The 24,363-nt window shown below is 31.4% G+C and overlaps 1 protein-coding gene across 1 annotated transcript in view; it reads right to left on the bottom strand.

Moving 5' to 3' along the window:
- Nucleotides 1-24,363, bottom strand: part of LOC134705863 (citron Rho-interacting kinase-like) — a 63,738-nt gene that overhangs the window by 30,102 nt on the left and 9,273 nt on the right. Inside the window, exons 12-30 of the mRNA XM_063564577.1 lie at nucleotides 24,044-24,206; nucleotides 23,295-23,420; nucleotides 20,608-20,715; nucleotides 20,103-20,156; nucleotides 15,184-15,339; nucleotides 11,659-14,742; nucleotides 11,257-11,337; nucleotides 10,788-10,904; nucleotides 9,014-9,144; nucleotides 8,274-8,849; nucleotides 6,895-7,159; nucleotides 6,275-6,451; nucleotides 5,206-5,280; nucleotides 4,600-4,716; nucleotides 4,038-4,147; nucleotides 3,740-3,823; nucleotides 2,424-2,559; nucleotides 1,779-1,883; nucleotides 1,401-1,541 (exon numbers count right to left, since the gene is read on the bottom strand). Coding sequence (XP_063420647.1) covers nucleotides 1,401-1,541; nucleotides 1,779-1,883; nucleotides 2,424-2,559; nucleotides 3,740-3,823; nucleotides 4,038-4,147; nucleotides 4,600-4,716; nucleotides 5,206-5,280; nucleotides 6,275-6,451; nucleotides 6,895-7,159; nucleotides 8,274-8,849; nucleotides 9,014-9,144; nucleotides 10,788-10,904; nucleotides 11,257-11,337; nucleotides 11,659-14,742; nucleotides 15,184-15,339; nucleotides 20,103-20,156; nucleotides 20,608-20,715; nucleotides 23,295-23,420; nucleotides 24,044-24,206 — 5,806 coding nt within the window. The remainder of the gene's footprint in view (nucleotides 1-1,400; nucleotides 1,542-1,778; nucleotides 1,884-2,423; nucleotides 2,560-3,739; nucleotides 3,824-4,037; nucleotides 4,148-4,599; nucleotides 4,717-5,205; nucleotides 5,281-6,274; nucleotides 6,452-6,894; nucleotides 7,160-8,273; nucleotides 8,850-9,013; nucleotides 9,145-10,787; nucleotides 10,905-11,256; nucleotides 11,338-11,658; nucleotides 14,743-15,183; nucleotides 15,340-20,102; nucleotides 20,157-20,607; nucleotides 20,716-23,294; nucleotides 23,421-24,043; nucleotides 24,207-24,363) is intronic.

Below are 24,363 nucleotides of genomic sequence, written 5' to 3'. Positions count from 1 at the left end.
AGATTATTGAGAGAATGGGATAAACTTTGCCTGAAAGATAAGGTTTTATATAGGAAAAGCTACATTAATCATGAAGCTGTGTTTCAACTAGTATTACCTTCTATTTACCATGAACTAGTACTGACTGCTCTGCACGACGATGTAGGTCACCAGGGGCGCGATCGTACTTTATCACTTGTGAAATCAAGATATTTTTGGCCGGGTATTGATAGAGACGTAGAGAGAAAAGTTTCGAACTGTCAGAACTGCATACTCAGAAAGTCGAAGTGCAGGAATTCTGCGTCATTGGTAAATATATGTTCTTCCTACCCTTTGGAGCTCATTTGTATAGATTTTCTAACTCTTGAGCAGTCAAAGGGAGGATATGAGAATATTTTGGTCATTACGGATCATTTTACGAGGTACGCTCAAGCTATACCTACGAAAAATCAGTCCGCTAAAACTACAGCTAAAGCATTATGGGAAAATTTTATTCAGCACTATTCTTTTCCATCTCGATTTCACAGTGATCAGGGACGAAATTTTGAGGGTAAGGTTATCCAGGAACTGTGTAGATTAGCAGGCATAAAAAAATCTCGCACTACTCCGTATCACCCGCAAGGGAATGGTCAGTGCGAGCGTTTTAACCAGACTTTATTAAACATGTTGGGCACTCTTGATGATGAAAAGAAATCCAATTGGAAAGTGTATGTTGCGCCGTTAGTACATGCCTATAATGCAACAAAACACGATACAACTGGATACAGCCCACATTATCTGATGTTTGGTTGGCACCCGCGGCTTGCCATTGATGCTTTTATAGGTAATCCAAACCAGTCTGTTACAAAAGATCACTCTGCATATGTGAGTGATTTGAAAAAACGACTGCAGTTTGCCTATAGAACAGCTGAAAAATCAGCCGAAAGGACTGGGAGACGTCATAAAACGCGATATGATTTGAAAGTCAGACAGTCGGTACTGGAGCCTGGTGATAGAGTTCTACTTAAAAATGTGGCGTTTAGAGGGAAACATAAATTAGAAAATAAATGGGGTAAACAACCTTATGTTATAGTTTCAAAACCTGACTTTGATATTCCAGTTTATATCATCAGACAGGAACACGGTCGAGGCCGTAAAACAGTTCAGGAAATATTGTCCTTTAACCACTGAGACTGAATACAATACTATCATAGAAATGTTGACTCATTTTAAAATGATTCCCAACACTGCACTACCCCAGAACAGTGTACAAATGGAAAATTCAACCCTAAAATGACGTTTGAATCACAGTTCTATTAAGAACATTATAAACTGAACAACGTTGAAAAGACATATAAACAATACAACTGATAGTTCTATTCAGGAAATAACTTGCAAGATAGTCCTGTTAACTATATACCATAGTTTTATTAATAATATACCTGTAAGGCCTCTGCAAAGTTTTCCAGATCTACTTTCTCTCCAAATATCATTTCAAATTTGTCCATTGCATCTTCAAGTCCATGTTTAAGCTTCAGGCTTTTCTTCCTTAATTCTTGATTTTCTGTAATCAACTGGGATATCTGGTGGGGAAAAAATGCATTTATTGTAAACTATTGATCCCTATAACACATAATTCTAAATGATTTCAAAATGTCGATGATGTTCATATGACAAAGTTTTTCCGTTTTATAAGTTGTTTTAAAGAAATGTGCATACCAAAAATCAAATGGCAACTAAAATAAATTTATTCTGAAAAAGAATGATCTTCTCCTAAATAACTGTTCACCTGTTCTACTGTATAAACTTCATCTACTTACCTCTTCTTTCAATGTCCTTTTGTCGTCTGCTTCCACTTCCATCAAACGTTTATAATTGTCTGATGACATTTCCCTTTTCTGTAGCTGTTCACGTAACTGACCAATCTGAAACAAGTTTGTTTTATTATGTAAGAAATTTTTGTTTTATACTATCCATCCTTTCATTTTGTGCATACCAATTTGCAAGAATTTTATGATTCAATGGTTTTAAACAAATTCAGCAACAAAAAAATTAGAATATTTTGAATTTGTTGAATATTAAAATTCATGAATACTAGTGCCTTCAAATTACAAAACAATCCAATATTAAATGAAATTGTATTCGTTTCATTGAAACATGAACAAGGTAATAATACTAATTGATTTCTGGCTGCTTAATTTTCAGTGGTAAATATTCAATGGACTTGAACAAGTTTAAAAAGAAGACTAGTAGATAACCCTGAAAGTGGTATTGTAATTTCCCAAAATCATACCAAACAGGCTTACTTAGAATTGCTATTAAGAAAAGAGTAAATATAGATTTTCCCAGTGTGAAAAAAGAATGGATACCAATACAAGAACTCTAAAATTTCATTAGTTTGCATTTCAACTGAATTATTATTTCAAAAGAAGTTTTACATATCCAAAACACCTGAATGAACTCACCTCTATATTATATTTCTGTGCTGTTCTGTTAGCCTCCCATACTTTGTGATTTAACTCCTCGACTTCAGCTTTATGTAAAGCCTTCGACTGTTGTACTTGCTCTTTCATTTTGTGCATTTTCTGACTAGCAGATTGCCTACAATATCAAAACAATAATAACTTATATACTGTGGATTCATTTATTTTCGTGGGTCTCAATTTTCATGGATTACTGAAAACTTACATATTCGTGGATATTTAGTTTCATGGTTTTGCAAATTTTTGCATACAAAACCTATTGAAAATCTGTTATTTGTTGAACATTTAAGGAGGCTCCTGGGTACAAACATTTTAGCAAAAAATTAAACCTTTATTTTCTCATAACAAATTTTATTTATTACACAATTAGTTGTTACTTTATGATATGGTACATAAACAACCCACAAAAATGATTTGGTTTGGCCCAAGATGACTTTAAAACTTGAAAAAGCTCCAAATTATCTCCCTTTGGTGCGAAAAGGCCATTTTTTGGCCTTAAATTTGGAATATCTTTTTTAACTCATCAGTGACCTGTATTTTTTATTATTGTTTTCAAATAAGCTGTACATAAACTAAATTATTGTAAAATTTAAGCGATTTCTTATATTAGGTTATTTTTTTATTTCGATATTTCCTCTTTTTCTCCTAATAATTCAACAGAAAAAAAGGACATTAACAAGAATGTATGCTTTTTCCAGAGACAGATTTTAGCTTAAATGAACCGTGACCCCTTTTTTTTATTTCATTTTTCTTTTAAGTATATGATAAAGTTCATTTATGAAAAAATATAGCGAAATCCTATATTAGAAAAAAAAAATCATTTACTGTGGATTCATTTATTTTCGTGGGTATCAATTTTCGTAGTTTGAAGAAAATTTACATATTCGTGGATATTTAATTTCGTGGTTTTGGCAAAGTCTACACTCATTCCTTTAGAAAATTTGTTATTCGTTGAACATTTGAATTCGTGGTTCTTCTGTACCCACGAAATCCACGAAAATTGGTATCCAACGAATATTAATGAATCCACAGTATACCCAGGAGCCCCCTTAAATTTGTTGTTCACCTGTACCCACGAAAATTGGTATCCAACAAATAATAATGAATCCACAGTAATGATACAGGTTAAGTATAAATAATGGGCTTAAAACTGCCTTGGTTTGCCGTCTAATTGATGTACACCCCAAATCTTCTTTCATTCATTCTTATTACATCAATATATATTTCTTTACTACTTGTTGAATGAAATACTTGTTTTTCATGTTGTTTACATGTGAAGATACATAATGTCAACTCACTTTGCCTGTTCTAAAGCATGAATTTTCTGGGTAGTTCCTTCAATTTCATCTTCTCTTTCATCAACAGCTGTCTCAAATGTTTTCCTGTGAAGACAATAAAACATTAAAAGTATTCATAAAATGAGAGAATTGGGAATATGGATATGAATAGGATGAGAACAAATTAAAAATAGATCAAAGTAGGTTCTGCAAAGTGGTAAGACCAAGATGGAGGTGCAATAATTTTGACTACCATGGGAAAGAATGGCATACCTTAGTTATTTATGGAACCGCCCTTATGATGAAAGATGTTTCTTACTTGATATTATCCCATTCCACATGTCGTTCCTCATTTTCTGTATTAATGGCTTCTAAATCTTGTATTTGCTCTTCAAGTTCTCCACAGATCAGCTGTAGTTTTTCTGCTTTCTGTTAAAAATAATGAGCTTTTTAAATATCCAGACGATTTAAAATTACATAGAAAGGTGTATAGACAAGGAGGCACCCTAAAAAATGCCAAACCTGCATATCATTTCAATAAGATATTGTTCAAAAATAAACAACCTCTACATTTTTTTTCCTATCTACCAACCCTTTGTATTCATCTGTGATATGCCTAATGAAAGAGGTAAATTTACATTCCAAAAACCATCAAACTTGAGGATTTTATTAATCAAAATCCTTATCAAAATCCTTCCTTCAATAATTTTTTTTATATTTCAGCTCAAATCACTACTGCAAATATAAATGCTTGTTTTTATTATTACAAACCTGTTATTGTAAATTTTTCATATTAATAAAACCTTCCATAAAATTTCCAAATTTACGTTACATTTGATTTGTACTTCTAAAATCCTTGAAACCTCCTTTACACAACATACCGTGATTTCAAGTTCCAATTGATGTTCTTTCTGCTGTAATGTATCTTTCAATGTCTGTTTTTCCATAAAGGCTGAGCTTTTCTCTCTCTGGAGTTTACTAATTTTTTCATCTTGCTCCTAAAATACAGTGAGTATATGAGACAAACCACATTTATTTTTGGAAACTTAAAATGAGCAATTACAGACTGATAAAATCTTGTGTCACTTAAAACAATGTTAATAAAAAATTAACCCTTTTATCCTTTTTGTCAAATCAAGGAAATATAATTATTAAAACATTTCAATTTGATGTTAATCCACAGTACCTATGCTACTATCCTTCCAAAAGTCCCAATTAATAACCATATCCATCCCAATCCTTAGATCTCTGGTGGATAGTTACTTCATTGGCAATCATACCGTATCTTTATCTTATACTTTCTTTAAGAAATTATGCAAACGGTACATCAAATGGACATTTATAAAACCATAAAAGACAAATATAGCATGTCCAAAATCAAATAATTCTGTTTCAACTCTCTCACAAATTTTGTGGATGCTGTTAAATACTTCAGTAAATGATTATATTTTACACAGATGTTATAATAAACAGTAATTATATCTCACCTTAATATGTCTATTCAGTTTGTCTCTCTCAGACTTCAATACATTTACTTCATCGTCATTATCTGGACCTGATGTCTAAAATTAGATAATACAATTGTTAAAATAACAAAAATCCCGCTGTCAATAACTTAAATACACCTGTAACATGTGTGAGAAGACAAATAAACAGCTGCGCCATGAGAGCATGATACGCCCATCGTCTTGTGTGTGAAGTTTCATGCAATATCAATAAATAGTTTCTGAGATACAGTGGACATGTGAACAATTCCTTTTTTTCTTCTTCAAAAAACTCAATAAATCTAAAATAAAATTTTGAATTATCACCAAAAAGTATACAGATCTTTAGATAAATAATTGTGTGTAGTTTTAAGCCGGGCGGGTAATACTTTGCAAACCCTGTTTAAGCAATAACAATAAATTGTTTTTGACATACGCCACGACATGTGAAACACCACCACCCCCTCACCCCCTTTTTTTTTTACAAAAAACTCAATAACTCTATACTAAAATTTGAATCATCATCAAAAAGTAAACAGATCTTTAAATTAATATAACAACATAACTAAGAAATTTGTAAAGTTTTAAGCAATTATTTAAATTGTTTTTGAGATACGGCGCGACATGTGAAAAAATCACCCCCCTTGTTTTTGTTTCAAAGTCCTGTAATTAAAAAAGTTTTAATTTTGTTCTCACCAAAAAGTATACAGATCGTTTGAGCATCATTAGAAACAACTTTCTTCAGTTTCTTGAATAAGTTGTTCTCAAGTTACAGTGCGACATGTTTACACCGGACAGACAGACAGCTGAACATTTGTATACCATAATATGTCTGTCAAAATTTTTAACAGTGTATACAGAGCATATACATTTATACACATAAATAACTTCTTTTCTGGAATCATATTCAGTTAACATATGCTTCGAACATTACATGTGCAATTCCTAATTACCTCAACTCACTATAGGATTTTAATGACTGCATCTAGATTGTAATACATATGTTTTGCATACTGCAACTGTCACCGCAGTAAACACTAAAAGGAATATGGAATGTTTGGTTCATGTTTACCTCTAATTTGTGAAGCTTAAGTTGCAATTCTCTTATATCAGATTCCAGTCTCTCCCTCATACTTTTCTCCTGTCTCTGTGTAGCAGCTAACAATGACCTAGCTTCACTCAGTGCCAAGTTAGACTCCTCTAGTTCCTGTCTTACCTCCTGGATAGCTTCTTCATGACTTTTTCTATCCTATGTAATAAGAATAAAAAAAAATTGTGAATAGTCAACAACTCTCTTATATCAGATTATTTATAAAGACCTTTCTTGAAGCACAATCGGCTCCTTTTTACAATTCATAAGTGAGTTGTGACTTTTGTTTCTATCATTACTTACTAATAAAGATGTAGTTTTATCATTCATTGCATAAGTTACATGTCAGGAGTGATCCTGAAAATGACTTTCTTAATCAAACATGTCTAAGATATTTGTTAATTATGCATGTAAAAGGATTGCATAAATTTCTAATATTTAAAACAGTAAAATAGACCACACAAAGCAGCAACAAACTACAGCTCTGATAAAAAGATATGTTCAATCAAAATAAACTGTGCCGATAATTAAATTTCTACAAACTATACCTAAACATTAAGATCCAGATAAAAATTATGCATTTATTAAACATCATACACTACCTTCTGGAATCTTTCCTCTACATGTAAAACATCTTTTTTAGTGTCTGTACTCTGTCTCTGTTTTTGTTCTAGATCACGGTTCAGTTCAGATAACTTGACCTCTGTCGACCTTTTCTCCAAACGTATTCTGTCTAACTCTTCCATTAGACTTTTAATCTTTCCATCTTTCTTGCTGATTTCCTTTGTTTGTTCCTCAAGGTTTCTTAGTTTGATTTCTAATTGTTCCAATGTATCTTGCTGTGTCTTTATTTTACTTTCTAAATACCTGTTAACAGAAATCCTAGTGATTTATGGTTTTTATGAAACTTTTGAATTAAACAGCTTTACAAAAATCCAAATGAAACTTCCAAGTTGATGAAATTTGTTTTCTTTTTATCAGAAAATACAATAAATGTGACTGGAACGGGTTAACAAAAATTTGTAAGAACACAGTGTCTCGCCTTCCTTATGAATCTTATTAACGTTTTAAGAACTTTAACTGCAGACTGTATGCAATGTTAACTGGAAGAAAGTCCATATATAAGTAACATACTGAAAAACAGGAAATATATTTTAACAAAATTTTCTTCTAGAGACTAGTTTTTGATCATAAACAAGCTACTGTACAATCTTGGAAGAAATCCAAGATAGTTTCAGAAAGTTCTTATAGTTCTAAAAACTTTAACAACCGAGTAAATGTAATGCTAACCCTTTTCTCCATTGAATTTTTTTTTTTGCATACTTGTTTCACATAGGATTTTTTTGATAAAATGCTGAACTTATGATTTGAAGTATTAAAGCATTGTGAAAAACAACTATTTCATCAAATAAATTTAAGTCAGATACTCCTATGATATTCCTTTTCATATTGGATACAAACTTTATTAAGTCAACTGCAGACACTTTGTAGTCGAAGTGTTTCAACTGAGGTACTACACAGGCGTCAAAAGGCGTCATTATGGAGTAAAGGGGGTGGTGTCAAAAGACGTCATTATGGAGGAAAGGGTTAACTGGCAGAAAAACTCCATTTATATATAAAATACGGATAAACAGGAAATATATTTTTACAAAATTTCCTTATGATCAAGGATACTAACTTATGATCATAAACAAGCTTCTGTCCGAGTATAGTAAAAATCCAGAACAGTTTAAGAAACTTATTAAATTTCAAAAACTTTGATCACAGGGTGAATATTTGTAGACGCCGCCGACAAAAATGTTTCTGCCTATGGGAAACATAGTATTTCCTGAAACAGCCTTTAATGGGGTTTTCCTTACTTTAACCTCACTTTTTTTTAATTGTAATATCCTGTTTTCAAAATATATCCCTGGATGAATTGTATGGTTTATGGAAGTCTTTAAAACAACAGACTGCTTATATTAATTTATCATTGATTTACCTGTTTTCTTGTTGAAGATCTTCTGCATCTTCTACCTTGTTCCAACGTTTAGAAGACAATATTTTCAAATCACTCAAATCTTTCTCAAGATTCTGCACTTTAATTTCTAAACTATCTCTTTCATGTTTGAATTTATCGGCCGCTTCAGCCTTTTCAGCTGTCTGTTCAAGTTCTTTCACTTTCAAATTTAATCTGTCTTTTTCCAGTTTTACTCTCTGAAATTCTCTTTGACCATTTTGCAATTCCTCCACTTGTTTTTCAAGACGATTTACTGCATCTTTTGATCTTTTAAAAGAAGTTTCCAGAGTGTCATTCTCTAACCGTAAATCTCTGACTTTTTTATCCAAGTCAAATTTCTCCTTCTTACATTGATCCATCTTTTCTTGAACACTGTTAAGTTTTTCTATATTATCTACAACTTCTGTTTTTAATCGAGAAATTTCATCGGTTTGATCATTGGAATGCTTCGATGTTAATTTTAGCTTCTCTATTTCTTCTTCCAGTTCCCTGATTTTAACCTTTAGGTCGCGGTTTTGTTTTTCAAGCTCTGCAAATCTTTCATTTGAAAGTTTAGTCCTGTAAAATATGGTTTAAGTTTAAATGTACAACACTTTTTCAAAAGAAGGAAATTTCATTTCAGTCACTGCAATTTTTTAACATTTTTATGTATTATCTATCCTATAGTTCATAAAAGATACATATCTATATTTGACATTCTGCAGACGGACATTAAAACTTACCGAAGTTCTTGCTGTTCCCTCATCTTGACCCTCAAATCAATGTCTCTGTCTCTTGTATCATTCAGTTGTCGCTCCACTCTTTCTAGCTTGCCTGTCTGTCTTGAAATTGTCTGTGTAACATTAGCAATAACCTATTAACAAATGACATGTCATGCATGGGTTAACCATCACCACAAGAGCTATATTGCCATGCTGCTAGGAGCTATATATATAGGAGTTAATCATATCTGCTAACCTTGACATTGACAGCTGGCGCATGCTCTCAAGAATTCCTGGGATTTAATGTTCCAAATGGACATAGAAAAAAATCTATTTCAGTTGTAGAATTTTAAGATCTTCATGCTGTATAAATTCATAACAGAGACATTTTTGTAAATTTTTTAAGTTATTCATAATTCATTACAGCTAAGGTTTTATCTACCTTAAGCAAGCCTGACCAAAGAAAGTGTAAGCATAAATAGCTGCACTGGAAGTACACTTCGTTTTGATGCTCATAAATGTATAATGCATTAAGCATCCAAAACTTTTGTGTACATTATGAAGGATACTGAGCACTCAAATATGAATGTAAACATCAAAGTATCAGCCTGTTGTCATTCAACCAGAAAGCATACTTTCATTTCTAGAAACATAACTATTTCAAATCTTAACTGATTCAATCAAAATTGTGTCAGTTATCTAAATACTGTAAAAATTTCAAAACTAAGGCGATCTTTCAAGAAGGTGTTTCTTCGACAAAATACTAAAAAGGTTAGCAAGTATGTGTTTTATATAAAATCATGCCACTACAGATAAATACTCGAGATGCTACTATTAGTTGTATTCCACTCTTGTCATTAGAAAGTTAAGAACGAATACTTACCTTTTAGGCAGGTATTTTAAATAGCTTTTAAAGAAATTTCAAATATGTTATCCATTTCACTACTCCAGTGACACTTAAATAAACTCATCATAGATACCAGGAGTGAAATTTTGTATTTGTGCCAAATGCCCGTTTAATCTACAAAAGACTCATCAGTGAAGCTCGAATAAAAAAAAGCTAAAAATGCAGAAGAAAGTGTGAAGGTGAAGTTTTGCCAAATATAGCTAAGGTAATTAAATATTTTATTTGTGCTGTGATATTCAATAATGCTTTTTTTCAGCTCTGCTTAAATCCCACATCAAATACATCCCTGAAAGTACTTATTTTTTTCAAATATGGAAAACAACCTTTTTAATGATGAAGATTTGGAATACAAATAATAAAAATGCATGTTAATGATATAAATAATATACAACAGGTAATTCTTGCTACAAACTACATTAAAAAAATAACAGTTTTAGTAAATTAAATAAATATAATAGTACAAATATATAGGAAAAAGTAATCTAAATACATATGCAGCCATGCAAAGCAAAGCATATACATGTAATTCACTTAAAACAACCAAATATATTAAAGGTTAATGATATATGCATGAGGGATTATATGTAAAGAATTTCTAAGAAAAGAAATCTTTAAAATAGCAAATATATTTAATGAATGTAATTTATATAAACAACACTTTTAATAATTGACTATTACATTGCAGTTATCTCATCATCTACAAGCTGAGAATAATTTGGTATAAACCTGAGAAAGAAAAATCTTGATCGGTAAAAATTCAAGTCTGGTTTACAACCAAGTATACAAATCTACTTTTGATTATTTAATAACATCAAATAAATCTTTTTAGGTACTCCTGCTTATGAAAAAAAGAAACAATTTCTGTTTGCAATTGAATTTACTAATTACCCTCTCTTGTTCTGCCACTTTAAATCTTTTATCTTCTAGTTCTTGTTGGTGTTTGATGACATCACTCCTCAACTTTCTCTTGTCTTCATGTAACAGATCAACTTCTATTTCTAGGGTCTAAATATATACAATATTATAGATTTATACATTGTCTGGGAAGTGACTGATTTTTATGATGTAACTGTTTTTTAAAACATTGGCGTGGTTTGCTTTTGCTCCAATGGTATAATCTGAATTATCATATCATCACGGCAAAAAGAGAGAAAAAAAAGAGGCAAAATCACAATAAGGCAATTTGTCTGCAGAATTTTGCAAGGAAATCAACTTGAATATCAAGGTTTTTTTCAAATTTGAAATATCTAACCACGCAAATGAAAAAATGGACCTATGCATTTGATAAATACACAAAGAATAATTAATTGACATAGTTCTCCTCACTTATCCTGAAAAACTGGTCAGTTTTATTTACCTTGACCTGCTTCTGAAGAGCATCCTCCTTTTTGGCAGTATCTTCTGATTCCATATACAGCTGAATACTTTCTTGTAAACTCTGAAATAAATATTCTTCATATTTGTAAATGTGATTTGAGGAAATAATATCTAGGAAATGCATAAATGTACATAAAAATACTTTTGCACTATGAACTCATGAGAAACCATTTTTGAAGGATATCCAATTGACTGAAAAGAAAGTGGACACACGTTTTAAAGGTAAACTGAGATATCAAATTTAATGGATACCAACTGAAATTAACAAATAGGTCCCACTATGTATAGTGAGAGTATGAGTCAATTTGGTAAATATGAATTTTGCAGTTATGACTCTTTTTAACTTTTTCTTTTTGGAAAAAAAAAAATTTATCATACATACCTTGATTTTGTTCTTGAGTTCATTAATTTCCTCCTGATAAACTTTAACTTGTTCTAAGAGTTTGTCTTTGGTTTGACTTGAGGGATTATATATCATATATACCTTGATTTTGTTCTTGAGTTCATTAATTTCCTCCTGATAAACTTTAACTTGTTCTAAGAGTTTGTCTTTGGTTTGACTTGAGGGATTATATATCATACATACCTTGATTTTGTTCTTGAGTTCATTAATTTCCTCCTGATAAACTTTAACTTGTTCTAAGAGGTTGTCTTTGGTTTGACTTGAGGGATTATATATCATACATACCTTGATTTTGTTCTTGAGTTCATTAATTTCCTCCTGATAAACTTTAACTTGTTCTAAGAGGTTGTCTTTGGTTTGACTTGAGGGATTATATATCATACATACCTTGATTTTGTTCTTGAGTTCATTAATTTCCTCCTGATAAACTTTAACTTGTTCTAAGAGGTTGTCTTTGGTTTGACTTGAGGGATTATATATCATACATACCTTGATTTTGTTCTTGAGTTCATTAATTTCCTCCTGATAAACTTTAACTTGTTCCAAGAGGTTGTCTTTGGTTTGACTTGAGGGATTATATATCATACATACCTTGATTTTGTTCTTGAGTTCATTAATTTCCTCCTGATAAACTTTAACTTGTTCTAAGAGGTTGTCTTTGGTTTGACTTGAGGGATTATATATCATACATACCTTGATTTTGTTCTTGAGTTCATTAATTTCCTCCTGATAAACTTTAACTTGTTCCAAGAGGTTGTCTTTGGTTTGACTTGAGGGATTATATATCATACATACCTTGATTTTGTTCTTGAGTTCATTAATTTCCTCCTGATAAACTTTAACTTGTTCTAAGAGGTTGTCTTTGGTTTGACTTGAGGGATTATATATCATACATACCTTGATTTTGTTCTTGAGTTCATTAATTTCCTCCTGATAAACTTTAACTTGTTCCAAGAGGTTGTCTTTGGTTTGACTTGAGGGATTATATATCATACATACCTTGATTTTGTTCTTGAGTTCATTAATTTCCTCCTGATAAACTTTAACTTGTTCTAAGAGGTTGTCTTTGGTTTGACTTGAGGGATTATATATCATACATACCTTGATTTTGTTCTTGAGTTCATTAATTTCCTCCTGATAAACTTTAACTTGTTCCAAGAGGTTGTCTTTGGTTTGACTTGAGGGATTATATATCATACATACCTTGATTTTGTTCTTGAGTTCATTAATTTCCTCCTGATAAACTTTAACTTGTTCTAAGAGTTTGTCTTTGGTTTGACTTGAGGGATTATATATCATACATACCTTGATTTTGTTCTTGAGTTCATTAATTTCCTCCTGATAAACTTTAACTTGTTCCAAGAGGTTGTCTTTGGTTTGACTTGAGGGATTATATATCATACATACCTTGATTTTGTTCTTGAGTTCATTAATTTCCTCCTGATAAACTTTAACTTGTTCTAAGAGGTTGTCTTTGGTTTGACTTGAGGGATTATATATCATACATACCTTGATTTTGTTCTTGAGTTCATTAATTTCCTCCTGATAAACTTTAACTTGTTCTAAGAGGTTGTCTTTGGTTTGACTTGAGGGATTATATATCATACATACCTTGATTTTGTTCTTGAGTTCATTAATTTCCTCCTGATAAACTTTAACTTGTTCTAAGAGGTTGTCTTTGGTTTGACTTGAGGGATTATATATCATACATACCTTGATTTTGTTCTTGAGTTCATTAATTTCCTCCTGATAAACTTTAACTTGTTCCAAGAGGTTGTCTTTGGTTTGACTTGAGGGATTATATATCATACATACCTTGATTTTGTTCTTGAGTTCATTAATTTCCTCCTGATAAACTTTAACTTGTTCTAAGAGGTTGTCTTTGGTTTGACTTGAGGGATTATATATCATACATACCTTGATTTTGTTCTTGAGTTCATTAATTTCCTCCTGATAAACTTTAACTTGTTCTAAGAGGTTGTCTTTGGTTTGACTTGAGGGATTATATATCATACATACCTTGATTTTGTTCTTGAGTTCATTAATTTCCTCCTGATAAACTTTAACTTGTTCTAAGAGGTTGTCTTTGGTTTGACTTGAGGGATTATATATCATACATACCTTGATTTTGTTCTTGAGTTCATTAATTTCCTCCTGATAAACTTTAACTTGTTCTAAGAGGTTGTCTTTGGTTTGACTTGAGGGATTATATATCATACATACCTTGATTTTGTTCTTGAGTTCATTAATTTCCTCCTGATAAACTTTAACTTGTTCTAAGAGGTTGTCTTTGGTTTGACTTGAGGGATTATATATCATACATACCTTGATTTTGTTCTTGAGTTCATTAATTTCCTCCTGATAAACTTTAACTTGTTCCAAGAGGTTGTCTTTGGTTTGACTTGAGGGATTATATATCATACATACCTTGATTTTGTTCTTGAGTTCATTAATTTCCTCCTGATAAACTTTAACTTGTTCTAAGAGGTTGTCTTTGGTTTGACTTGAGGGATTATATATCATACATACCTTGATTTTGTTCTTGAGTTCATTAATTTCCTCCTGATAAACTTTAACTTGTTCTAAGAGGTTGTCTTTGGTTTGACTTGAGGGATTATATATCATACATACCTTGATTTTGTTCTTGAGTTCATTAATTTCTTCCTGATAAATTTTAACTTGTTCCAAGAGGTTGTCTTTGGTTTGACTTGAGGGATTATATATCATACATACCTTGATTTTGTTCTTGAGTTCATTAATTTCCTCCTGATAAACTTTAACTTGTTCTAAGAGGTTGTCTTTGGTTTGACTTGAGGGATTATATATCATACATACCTTGATTTTGTTCTTGAGTTCATTAATTTCCTCCTGATAAACTTTAATTTGTTCAAAGAGGTTGTCTTTGGTTTGACTTGAGGGATTATATATCATACATACCTTGATTTTGTTCTTGAGTTCATTAATTTCCTCCTGATAAACTTTAATTTGTTCAAAGAGGTTGTCTTTGGTTTGACTTGAGACATTTGCTCGATGTCTCAACATCTCTATTTCTGAATGTAATTTCTGTAAGAATAAAATACAATTATACATTACATTCTTTCATACATGTAAGGTTGCTTTTTTTTTTCCTTGGTGAAGAAATGATTGGGTACTGAGGACTCATTATTATTCATTGGAGTTGATTTAGTTAGTACACACGAACCATGAAATTAAATGTTCAACAAATAACAAATTTACTATAGGCTTCTTTCCATACTTTGGCAAAACCATGAAGTTAAATGTCCACGAATATGTGAGGTTTTCTCAATCCAAGGAAAATTGGTACCCACAAAAATAAATGAATCCACAGTATTACAGTTTATATACTTGTGCATGTACAAAGATCAACAGAGTTAAGTTTGCTTATTTTCAAGTACAATTTTTACAGAAAAATAAGCATGTTGGCCAAAAAAAATCGGTCATACTGCATAAATGCCTTTACAGTTTGTTTCTTATCTGATCTACCTGGTTTTGTTCTTGGAAGTCCTCTTCTTTTTCCCTAAACAGATCAGCTTCAGAAGAGTGCTTCTGAATTAAACTTGTTAGTTCCTCTATCCTCTTCCTACTTTTACCATCAGATTTCCTGCTTCTTGACTTGGTGTGAAACAAAACACGTAATTCCTATAAAAGATAACATCCATTCAAAGTACTGAGTTAGTTTTCTACTTAATGAACAGTCGAAAATGACACCTTGCTTTTTGGTTTTTTTAAGGTCTAGTGGCAGTAACAAAATAGAAAATAGCCAGATACTATAGTAGGTACTTAATGTACAGTTGAAAATGACAACTTGCTTGGCAGTGACAAAATCGAAAAATAGCCATATATTAAAGAAGGTATATCATATGTGTAAAGACAAACTTTTTTCTCCTAACACCCAAACCATAAAATTTAATAATAAACTTACTGATAAGTTCACTCAACATATTCCATGGGTGTCAGGAATATTTTGATGTAATAGTCTTCAATTAGGGTGTAAAAAATCTTTAATTCAAATCAAAACCTAATAATTTCACTTTCACCAATTTTCTGTGTTAAACAGATACAAATTTCTTTAACGGATCATTATAAATAATCTTCATATCAACAATTTAGAATTTTCTTTATGAATATGTTCTGATTTATTTCTAATGATGTGAGTTTTTCAAGGAAGAACCATAAACAAACAAAAATCTTAAAAAAATATATGTATTTGAATGCAGGCAATATAAAAGCATATTACAGGATTGGGCCAAAGCCGTGCTTGTGATAAAATAATTTGCCAACGAAGTTGCTCTTAAAGGAACTTTTATAAAAGGGCCTGCTTATTAGTTTATTAAAACAATAGGACAGCAATTTGCAAATATGTTCAATAAATAAATCTCTCAGTGTATATCTTTCTTGTGAATATCATAAATACTCAACATGTACAGTTAGGAATATTATCAAAAGAAGAATGCATGCATTGTCATGCTAGCATACCACTTTCAATTTATCAGAAAATATGAAGTAGATGGCTGAAAGACAAGAAAAATAAACTGTTATCATAGAGATATGTCTTGCCTTTTTGTAATTCTGATTGTGCAAATGTTGAAATCAAAATAACAATACTTTAACATCTTACACAAAGTTATGAAAATATTCAAAGTCATTACATGGCTTAACTATCTCCATGTAAGCCAATGCTTATACAACTGCATACCAAAAACCATCATGACCATTGACTTATTATAAGTCGTTCCCAAATCTAAATACAAACATTAACTAGTAAACTATAGAATAGTCAATAAGAGGGGTGGAGCTATATAATCTCCATGGAAAAGATGCTTGCAAATAAATGCCAATAAATTTGCATAATAAATATCATTGACTTAACATTAGCAGTTCATCTTAAACTAATCACAAACTAATACATGTAAACTAAGATAAGTTTCAAAGTCATTAGACTGTGACTGAGGCGTGAGGTATTCTCCATGGAAATGAGATGTGCTAATGCTTATACAACTGAATACGAATTAACATTAGCCTACCACTAATGGTTACCCTTAAATTGACCTAATCACAAACTAATACATGATAACTCAGAAAAAATTTCAAAGTCAATCTACCATGACTAAGGGGGCGCTGCAAATTATCTAGATGGAAATGAGGTATGCTGATGCTTACACAACTACATACCAAATATCAATGACCTACCAATTGTGGTTCCCCATAAACTGACCTAATCACAAACTAATACATGTAAAATAAGCAAAAGTTTCAAAGTCAATAGACCACGACTAAGGGGGAGGAGCTAAATTATCTCCAAGAAAATGAGATGTTCCGATACTTACACAACTGCATACCAAATATCATTGACCTTATAATTGTAGTTCTCCATAAACTGACCTAATTACAAACTAATACATGTAAATAAGCAAAAGTTTTGAAGTCATTGAATAGACCATGACTGAGGGGGCAGGGCCAAATAATCTCCATGGAAATGAGATGTTCCAATGCTTATACAACTGCATACCAAATATGATTGACCTACCAATCATTGATTCACCATAAACTAGACCTTATCACAATCTAATATATTGTTGACGAAACAGCATACATATGTCTCACTTTTTGACTACGTTAAGGAAAAACCAAAACCACTTGTAACAAAATATTGAGTTGTTTCATTCTGTTTGAAGAGTGTGACTAAAATATTTGTTGGATGAACAAATGCTATATATAGGTCAAAGCAATATAACCATAAGAATGGTATGTATATGTATACTAATAATTGAGAAAAAAAATTATAACAAAAAAAACCAAGAATGTGTCCAAAGTACACAGATGCCCCACTCGCACTATAATTTTCTATGTTCAATGGACCATGAAATTGGGTAAAAACTCTAATGTGGCATTAAAATTAGAAAGATCATACCATAGGGAACATGTGTACTAAGTTTCAAGTTGATTGGACTTCAACATCATCAAAAATTACCTTGACCAAATACTTTAACCTGAAACTAACACTTTCATTTTCTATGTTCAGTGGACAGTGAAATTGGGGTCAAAAGTCTAATTTGGCTTTAAAATTAGAAAGATATATATCAAAAGGAAGATGTATACTAAGTTTCAAGTTGATTGGACTTTACCAAAAAACATAAACCTGAAGCGCGACAGACGGACGAACGACGGACAGACAGACAGACGGATGAACGGACGCACAGACCATAAAACATAATGCCCCTCTACTATCATAGGTGGGGCAGAAAAATGCAACTTCATTTAAAATTACGCCAAAACCCTCTAATCAATTACTCTATGTGGGGACATAAAAATTATTATGATACTCTTATAAAACATGATCTAAGTGAGCACTTGGGAACTTATGAAGAAGACATCAGGTATATATAAATGGGGCTCGCAACCTTAAAGCACAAAAATAAGTGTCCATTGTACATGGATGCCCCACTCAAACTATCATTTTCTATGTTAAGTGGACCATGAAATTGGGATAAATACTCTTATTTTGCATTAAAATTAGAAAGATCATATCATAGGGACATATATACTAACTTTCAAGTTGATTGGACTTCAATTTCATCCATAACACCTTGACCAAAAACTTTAACCTAAAGTGGGACTAACAGACGGACAAACAGACGGATGAAAGGACGGATGGACAGACTAGAAAACATAATGCCCCTCTACTATTGTGGGTGGGGCATAAAAACACTTATTTAGTTCAACATTGTGTCTCAGGCCATATAATTCAGGAACTATATACATGATATAAACTTGGGACTATTTTAGTTTTGTTACTGGGTCTTTTTCATTATCAAACAAAATGTAAAATGTGCACCCCTCTACCAGTGACAGATTTACACAACCAGAATAACACTTATATTATAGAGTGTCTGTGAGGACCATGTAAACTTATAAGATTTTACCTTATAAATATGATCAGAGAACAGATTGTCATTAATGTTACATTTACATAGCCATCAACCATGTGTACAAATTATAGATACAAGCAGTACCATTATAAAACATGTGTACAAATCAAAGATACACACAGTTACAATATAAAACATCAAGTTCTACTTTCTAGTACAAACATAATACAGATACCTCATATTCCTAGGTAAAAATTAATTTAAATACTACGTTTTGAATCTGTAGGTTTAAAATTTAAGTGATAAAGTGATAACATATTGTCAATGTGTATACAAAGAATTTATTAAACTTGGAATTGTACAAGATGGGTACCCTCTAGCCAAAAAGCTGTTAAAATTTGAGTAAGTTTTGATATCAGGAAATTAGCACATAAAAATTGACAAGTGTACAAAAAGTGAATTGTTATTTCTTTATGTTCATTCAAACATTTTAAAAAGCTTCAGAGATGATTACACAAACTTTTCTAACCTGCCAAACTCCATGCAACCCTCCCAAAATGTGACTAAAATTACTGGTTTTTTTTCTATATTGGTAATTACAGCATGATTCTTATATTCTGGCATTAAAGCAACTATCACCACCACAACAAATATACTGAATATATATACGAGATTTTCTATTTCTCTAATTCTGGTTATAAATTGTATGGATATTTACTTTCAAATAATCAACAACAAAAAATAAAAAGTAGAAAAAGATAGGGGTTCAGATGTCTGATTTTAACCATCAGAATTTTCAATTCTTATTTCTATAAAAAAAATAATTCTTAAAACACTTTCTTTAAGGATGAACTTACGTGAGGTTTTAGAATTTGTGTCAGATGTTTGGACTCCTTAGTGTTTTTCCATACAATATAATGTATCTTTTGATTTGAGACCCAAATAATACCAATGTACATATAAGGTAAAAGTAGGCACCTTTTCCTGCCAAATTTCATAAATCAAATATCTTGAAAAGGAGTTCTATGACCTATCAATATTTTGAGCTTTTTTATCCTTAACTCATACTCTTCCAGCTAAAAGTATAATTTTCACCTAAATACATCCTTAATACAGAAATGTGACACTTCTAACATATTTCTTGTCATCTTGAAATTTATTGATGTCCAAAAATAAAATAAAAAAGGAAGATGTGGTTGCAAATGAAACAATTATCCACCAGTATTGAAGGTTATCATACAGCCTTCAATGAGTTATACTCTACCTATTTCTTGCTTTTTGAAAATTTTTGGAGCTTTGTACATATCTTAAATTTGATTGTAAACAAAAAGTTCAAAACAAATTTAAAACTAAGATGACATGCTTATTTGAATTGCCCCAGTCTGTATAAAGGGTAATTTGCATGACCAAGTAATTAAAAAAAGATCCTAGCATTATTTGAAACAGAATGCGATATAATGATTGCAATGTCTAAAATCTGTAGAATCAAAGAACTGTCCATGCTGTAAGCAGTATATTGATGGGTTGCTTTACCTGCAGTTTAATAGATGCTTCAATGGATATGTTACAGACCTCTATCATATCAACCTAACAAAACATATACAATGGAGAATCAATTAGGCCATAAAAAACAATGTTAGTTTGCCCTAAACCTAACAACACAGAAAATAACTACCTACTCAAAATGTTGTGTTGTGCTGATGTGATTTTTTTTTTAAATCAGATAAGCATGAAGACTAAACAAACATCTGACTCTTCAATTTCTCTTAGCCGGAAAAAAAAAGAGAAAAAAACAATGTTCATATACCTACCCTCTTCCTTTGGGCAAACCAAAAAATTGTAAGTGTGGCCTTATACTGTACAAAATTAACCACAGTATAAATAAACACATATATTCTAATATCTATATCAACCCTACATAGGTACAGATTCTTGTTCATAGGTACAAGTTCTTATAATTTTTTGTCTCTAAACAAAGAATTTAACTATTCTAATGAAAAACCTAATAAAAGACAAAGAGAAATTCTATTACACTAACCACTTTATCAACTTCTTGACTATCTTGTAATTTACTCAAAAGATACTGCTCTCGTTCCATAAACTCTTTCTCTTGAATTTCAAAAGCATCAACCAAATCATCCATTTCCTGTCGAAGATAGTACATGTACAAGTAATGAAAAAATATCCATACTTTAAACAATGTTAACTGGTAAATGGTACTGCATTTGTTTACGTTTAATATCATATATTATTGTTGTGAACACTTCAGTTTCAATGATCTGAATATGTTACAGGTCACCAAATTGTTTTTTACCATCTAAATCATTGAACCTTGATTGGTCTCTGAAAATAAACATAATAAATCATTATTTTGCAGCATGATGCCTTATGATGTAATGTAATTTAATTTTTGTCATTTTTGATAATTTCCTACGAAACTTGATTTTTAAAGGAGAAAAAAATCCAGGGACCAATTAATACTTTCAGATTATTAAAACAAAAATGTTCGCAGCAATAATTCTAATGAGAAAACTTTAAACAGAAAGTAATATTTTTAGAGATAAAGTAGGATTTTTACCTTCTTTTAATGTACTTAAAATTCATATCAGATATATTTCTTTTATAAATTGTACTTCTAAAAGCACAAATGCTACATGTACCAATATTTCTGTATTCAGATTCAAGTTCAACAATTTTCATGAAAAATCAAAAAGTCTGTTCATCTATTTATACTTTGTCTACAGTGAGATTTACTTATGACTGCTCCATCACAACATGTGTGGGACTCAAGTCAAGCGCTTGGAAATCTCTGGCTGGTGGTGGCTCAGTCACAGTAAAAACTAGGGTGAATTTTTAAATTCTCTCTAAAGATGGTTACCCCATTTTGAAAGTGCCTTCCCCATGTACTACGAGAACCTTTACCTTAGAACAAAGGTTGGAACTCATTTTACACAAGAGCTTTTCAAATTTTTTTTTTTTTTACATCAAAATTGCACCAGCCAAACTTAGATAGACCTTGGCAAATTAACTAAATCAAGCAGTTTTATCTTAAGCAATTTCAAACAGAAACTTTTTAAGTTTATCACTATGTAAAAAAAGATGTGACAACATTCAGGTAAAAAGGTTTAGGTATATGTAACATGTGATGTATGGTGAAAATACACTAGAGGCTCTAAAGAGCCTGTGTCGCTCACCTTGGTCTATGTTAATATTAAACATTGTACACAAATGAATTCATGACAAAATTGTGTTTTGGTGATGGTGATGTGTTTGAAGATCTTACTTTACTAAGGGCTATTCCAGAAAAAAATGTATGGGAGGGTTGGAAGGCAGTTTTTGTCAGCACCCGCCACCAAGACAATTGTAATTAAGAATTGTAGTGCATTATAGTGTGAAAAGTTGCTCTGATACCCATCACCCATGTATTATTGATACAATGTGCCTTCCAACCCCCCCCATACATTTTTTTCTGGAATAGCCCTAAACATTTATGCTGCTTACAATTATCTCTATCTATAACAGTAGTTTCTGTGGAAAATGTTAGTAAAAATCTACAAATTTTGTGAAAATTGTTAAAAAATGACTATGAAGGGCAATAACTCCTCAGGGGGTCAATTGACTATTTTGGTCATGTTGACTCATTTTTAGTTCTTACTTTACTGTACATTATTGCTGTTTACAGTTTATCTCTATCTATAATAATATTCAAGATAATAACAAAAAAACAGCAAAATTTCCTCAAAATTACCAATTTAGGGGCAGCAACCTAACACCTGATGATCCAATTCATCTGAAAATTCCTGGGCAGATAGATCTTGACCTGATCAACAATTTCAACTCTGTCAGATTTGCTCTTAATGCTTTGTTTTTTGGTTTATAAGCCAAAAACTGCATTTTACTCCGATGTTCTATTTTTAGCCATGGCCGCCATCTTGGTTGGTTGGCCAAGTTACCGGACACAATTTTTATACTAGATACCCCAAAGATGATTGTGGCCAAGTTTCAATTAATTTGGCCCAGTAGTTTCAAAGGAGAAGATTTTTCTAAAAGATAACTAAGATTTACGTACAATGGTTAAAAATTGACTATAAAGGGCAATAACTCCTACAGTGGTCAACTGACCATTTTGGTCATGTCGACTTATTTGTAGATCTTACTATGCTGAACATTATTGCTGTTTACAGTTTTTCTCTATCTATAATAATATTCAAGATAATAACCAAAAACAGCAAAATTTCCTTAAAATTACTGATTCAGGGGCAGCAACCTAACAACGGAATGTCAGATTCATCTGAAAATTTCAAGGCAGATAGATCTTAACCTGATAAACAATTTTACCCCCATGTAAGATTTGCTCTAAATGCTTTGGTTTTTGAGTTATAAGCCAAAAACTGCATTTTACCCCTATGTTCTATTTTTAGCCATGGCGGCCATCTTGGTTGGTTGGCAAGGTCACCGGACACAATTTTCAAACTAGATACCTCAATGATGATTGTGGCCAAGTTTGGTTAAATTTGGCCCAGTAGTTTCAGAGGAGAAGATTTTTGTAAAAGTTAACGCCGGACGCAGGACGACGACGACGGACGACGGACGCCAAGTGATGAGAAAAGCTCACTTGGCCCTTCGGGCCAGGTGAGCTAAAAAGTGAAAACAGTATTACTGACAAAATAAATGACAAAAGTATGTTTTATTTCAATGCTTCTGTTTAAATATCTGTATACAAACCTGTAATTTATTGTTAAGTTCTGCTATTTCTATATTTTTATCTTCTAACTGACTTCTCCATGTATCCTCCCTAGTCTCTAGTAATGTCAAATCCCTCTTTTGGTCATCTCTAGATTTTCTTCTTTCCTTAAAAACAAAACATTTTCAATATAATATAGAAGACTTTTTATCTGAAATTTCTCAACAATGGATTATTAAAAAGGGAGAAGATGGTTTTTCCATGAATGAATTTAAACACCAAATAATTTATGTGTAGTAATGTAAACAGATATGTAATGACCAACAGATATTCAAACAAATCTGTTATAAATAGATATAGGAATATGTGGTGTAAGTTTTTTTTAACTCTTTAATTGCTGATCTTTTCCTAAAAAATCACAGTAACCATTAAACCAAAATTAAGTGCAAAATCAAAGATTTCACATTCAAGATGCTTCTTCCACAGGTTTAATTGGTATTCTTTGATGGACATCAATAATGCTACATTGGTGTTTTTCTAATTGTATGTACAAACATCTTATCCCTAACTAAAGACAGAATATTATAGGTAACTGTACACTGCCTAAACGACTCTGTTAAATATCTATTTGTTTTTGTTCTGAATAAACTGTTCTGTGTATATACATTGTATAAATGACTCTGTTAAATATCTATTTGTTTTTTGTTTTGAATAAGCTGTTCTGTGTATATATCTTGTCTAAATGACTCTGTTTGTTTTTTGTTCTGGATAAGCTTTTTTGTGTACATACCTTGTCTAAACGACCCTGTAACCTATCTATTTGTTTTTTGTTCTGAATAAGCTGTTCTTTGTTTAACTTTAGCTGCTTGTCTCTGTCAGCAATCTTCTTCAACATTTTCTTCTTTTCTTTTTCCAATTCTGCTACCAAGTCTTGCAGTTCATCTACTTGTGATCTGTGAGAGAAAAATAATGTATTTTACCACTTCTTGAATAAGTAATATCTAACTTTAACTTTAAATTTCTAAAATTAAACAGCATGAGTAACAAAGAACAAAATTCTCAAATGACAATGACTGTCAAATAGTTGCTTATCTTGATTGATTGTCACTT

This window comes from Mytilus trossulus, chromosome 2 (assembly GCF_036588685.1).
Source record: "Mytilus trossulus isolate FHL-02 chromosome 2, PNRI_Mtr1.1.1.hap1, whole genome shotgun sequence".
NCBI lineage: Eukaryota > Metazoa > Mollusca > Bivalvia > Mytilida > Mytilidae > Mytilus > Mytilus trossulus.
Note: the sequence above shows the minus strand (reverse complement) of the source record. Positions and strands in the feature narration are given on the sequence as shown.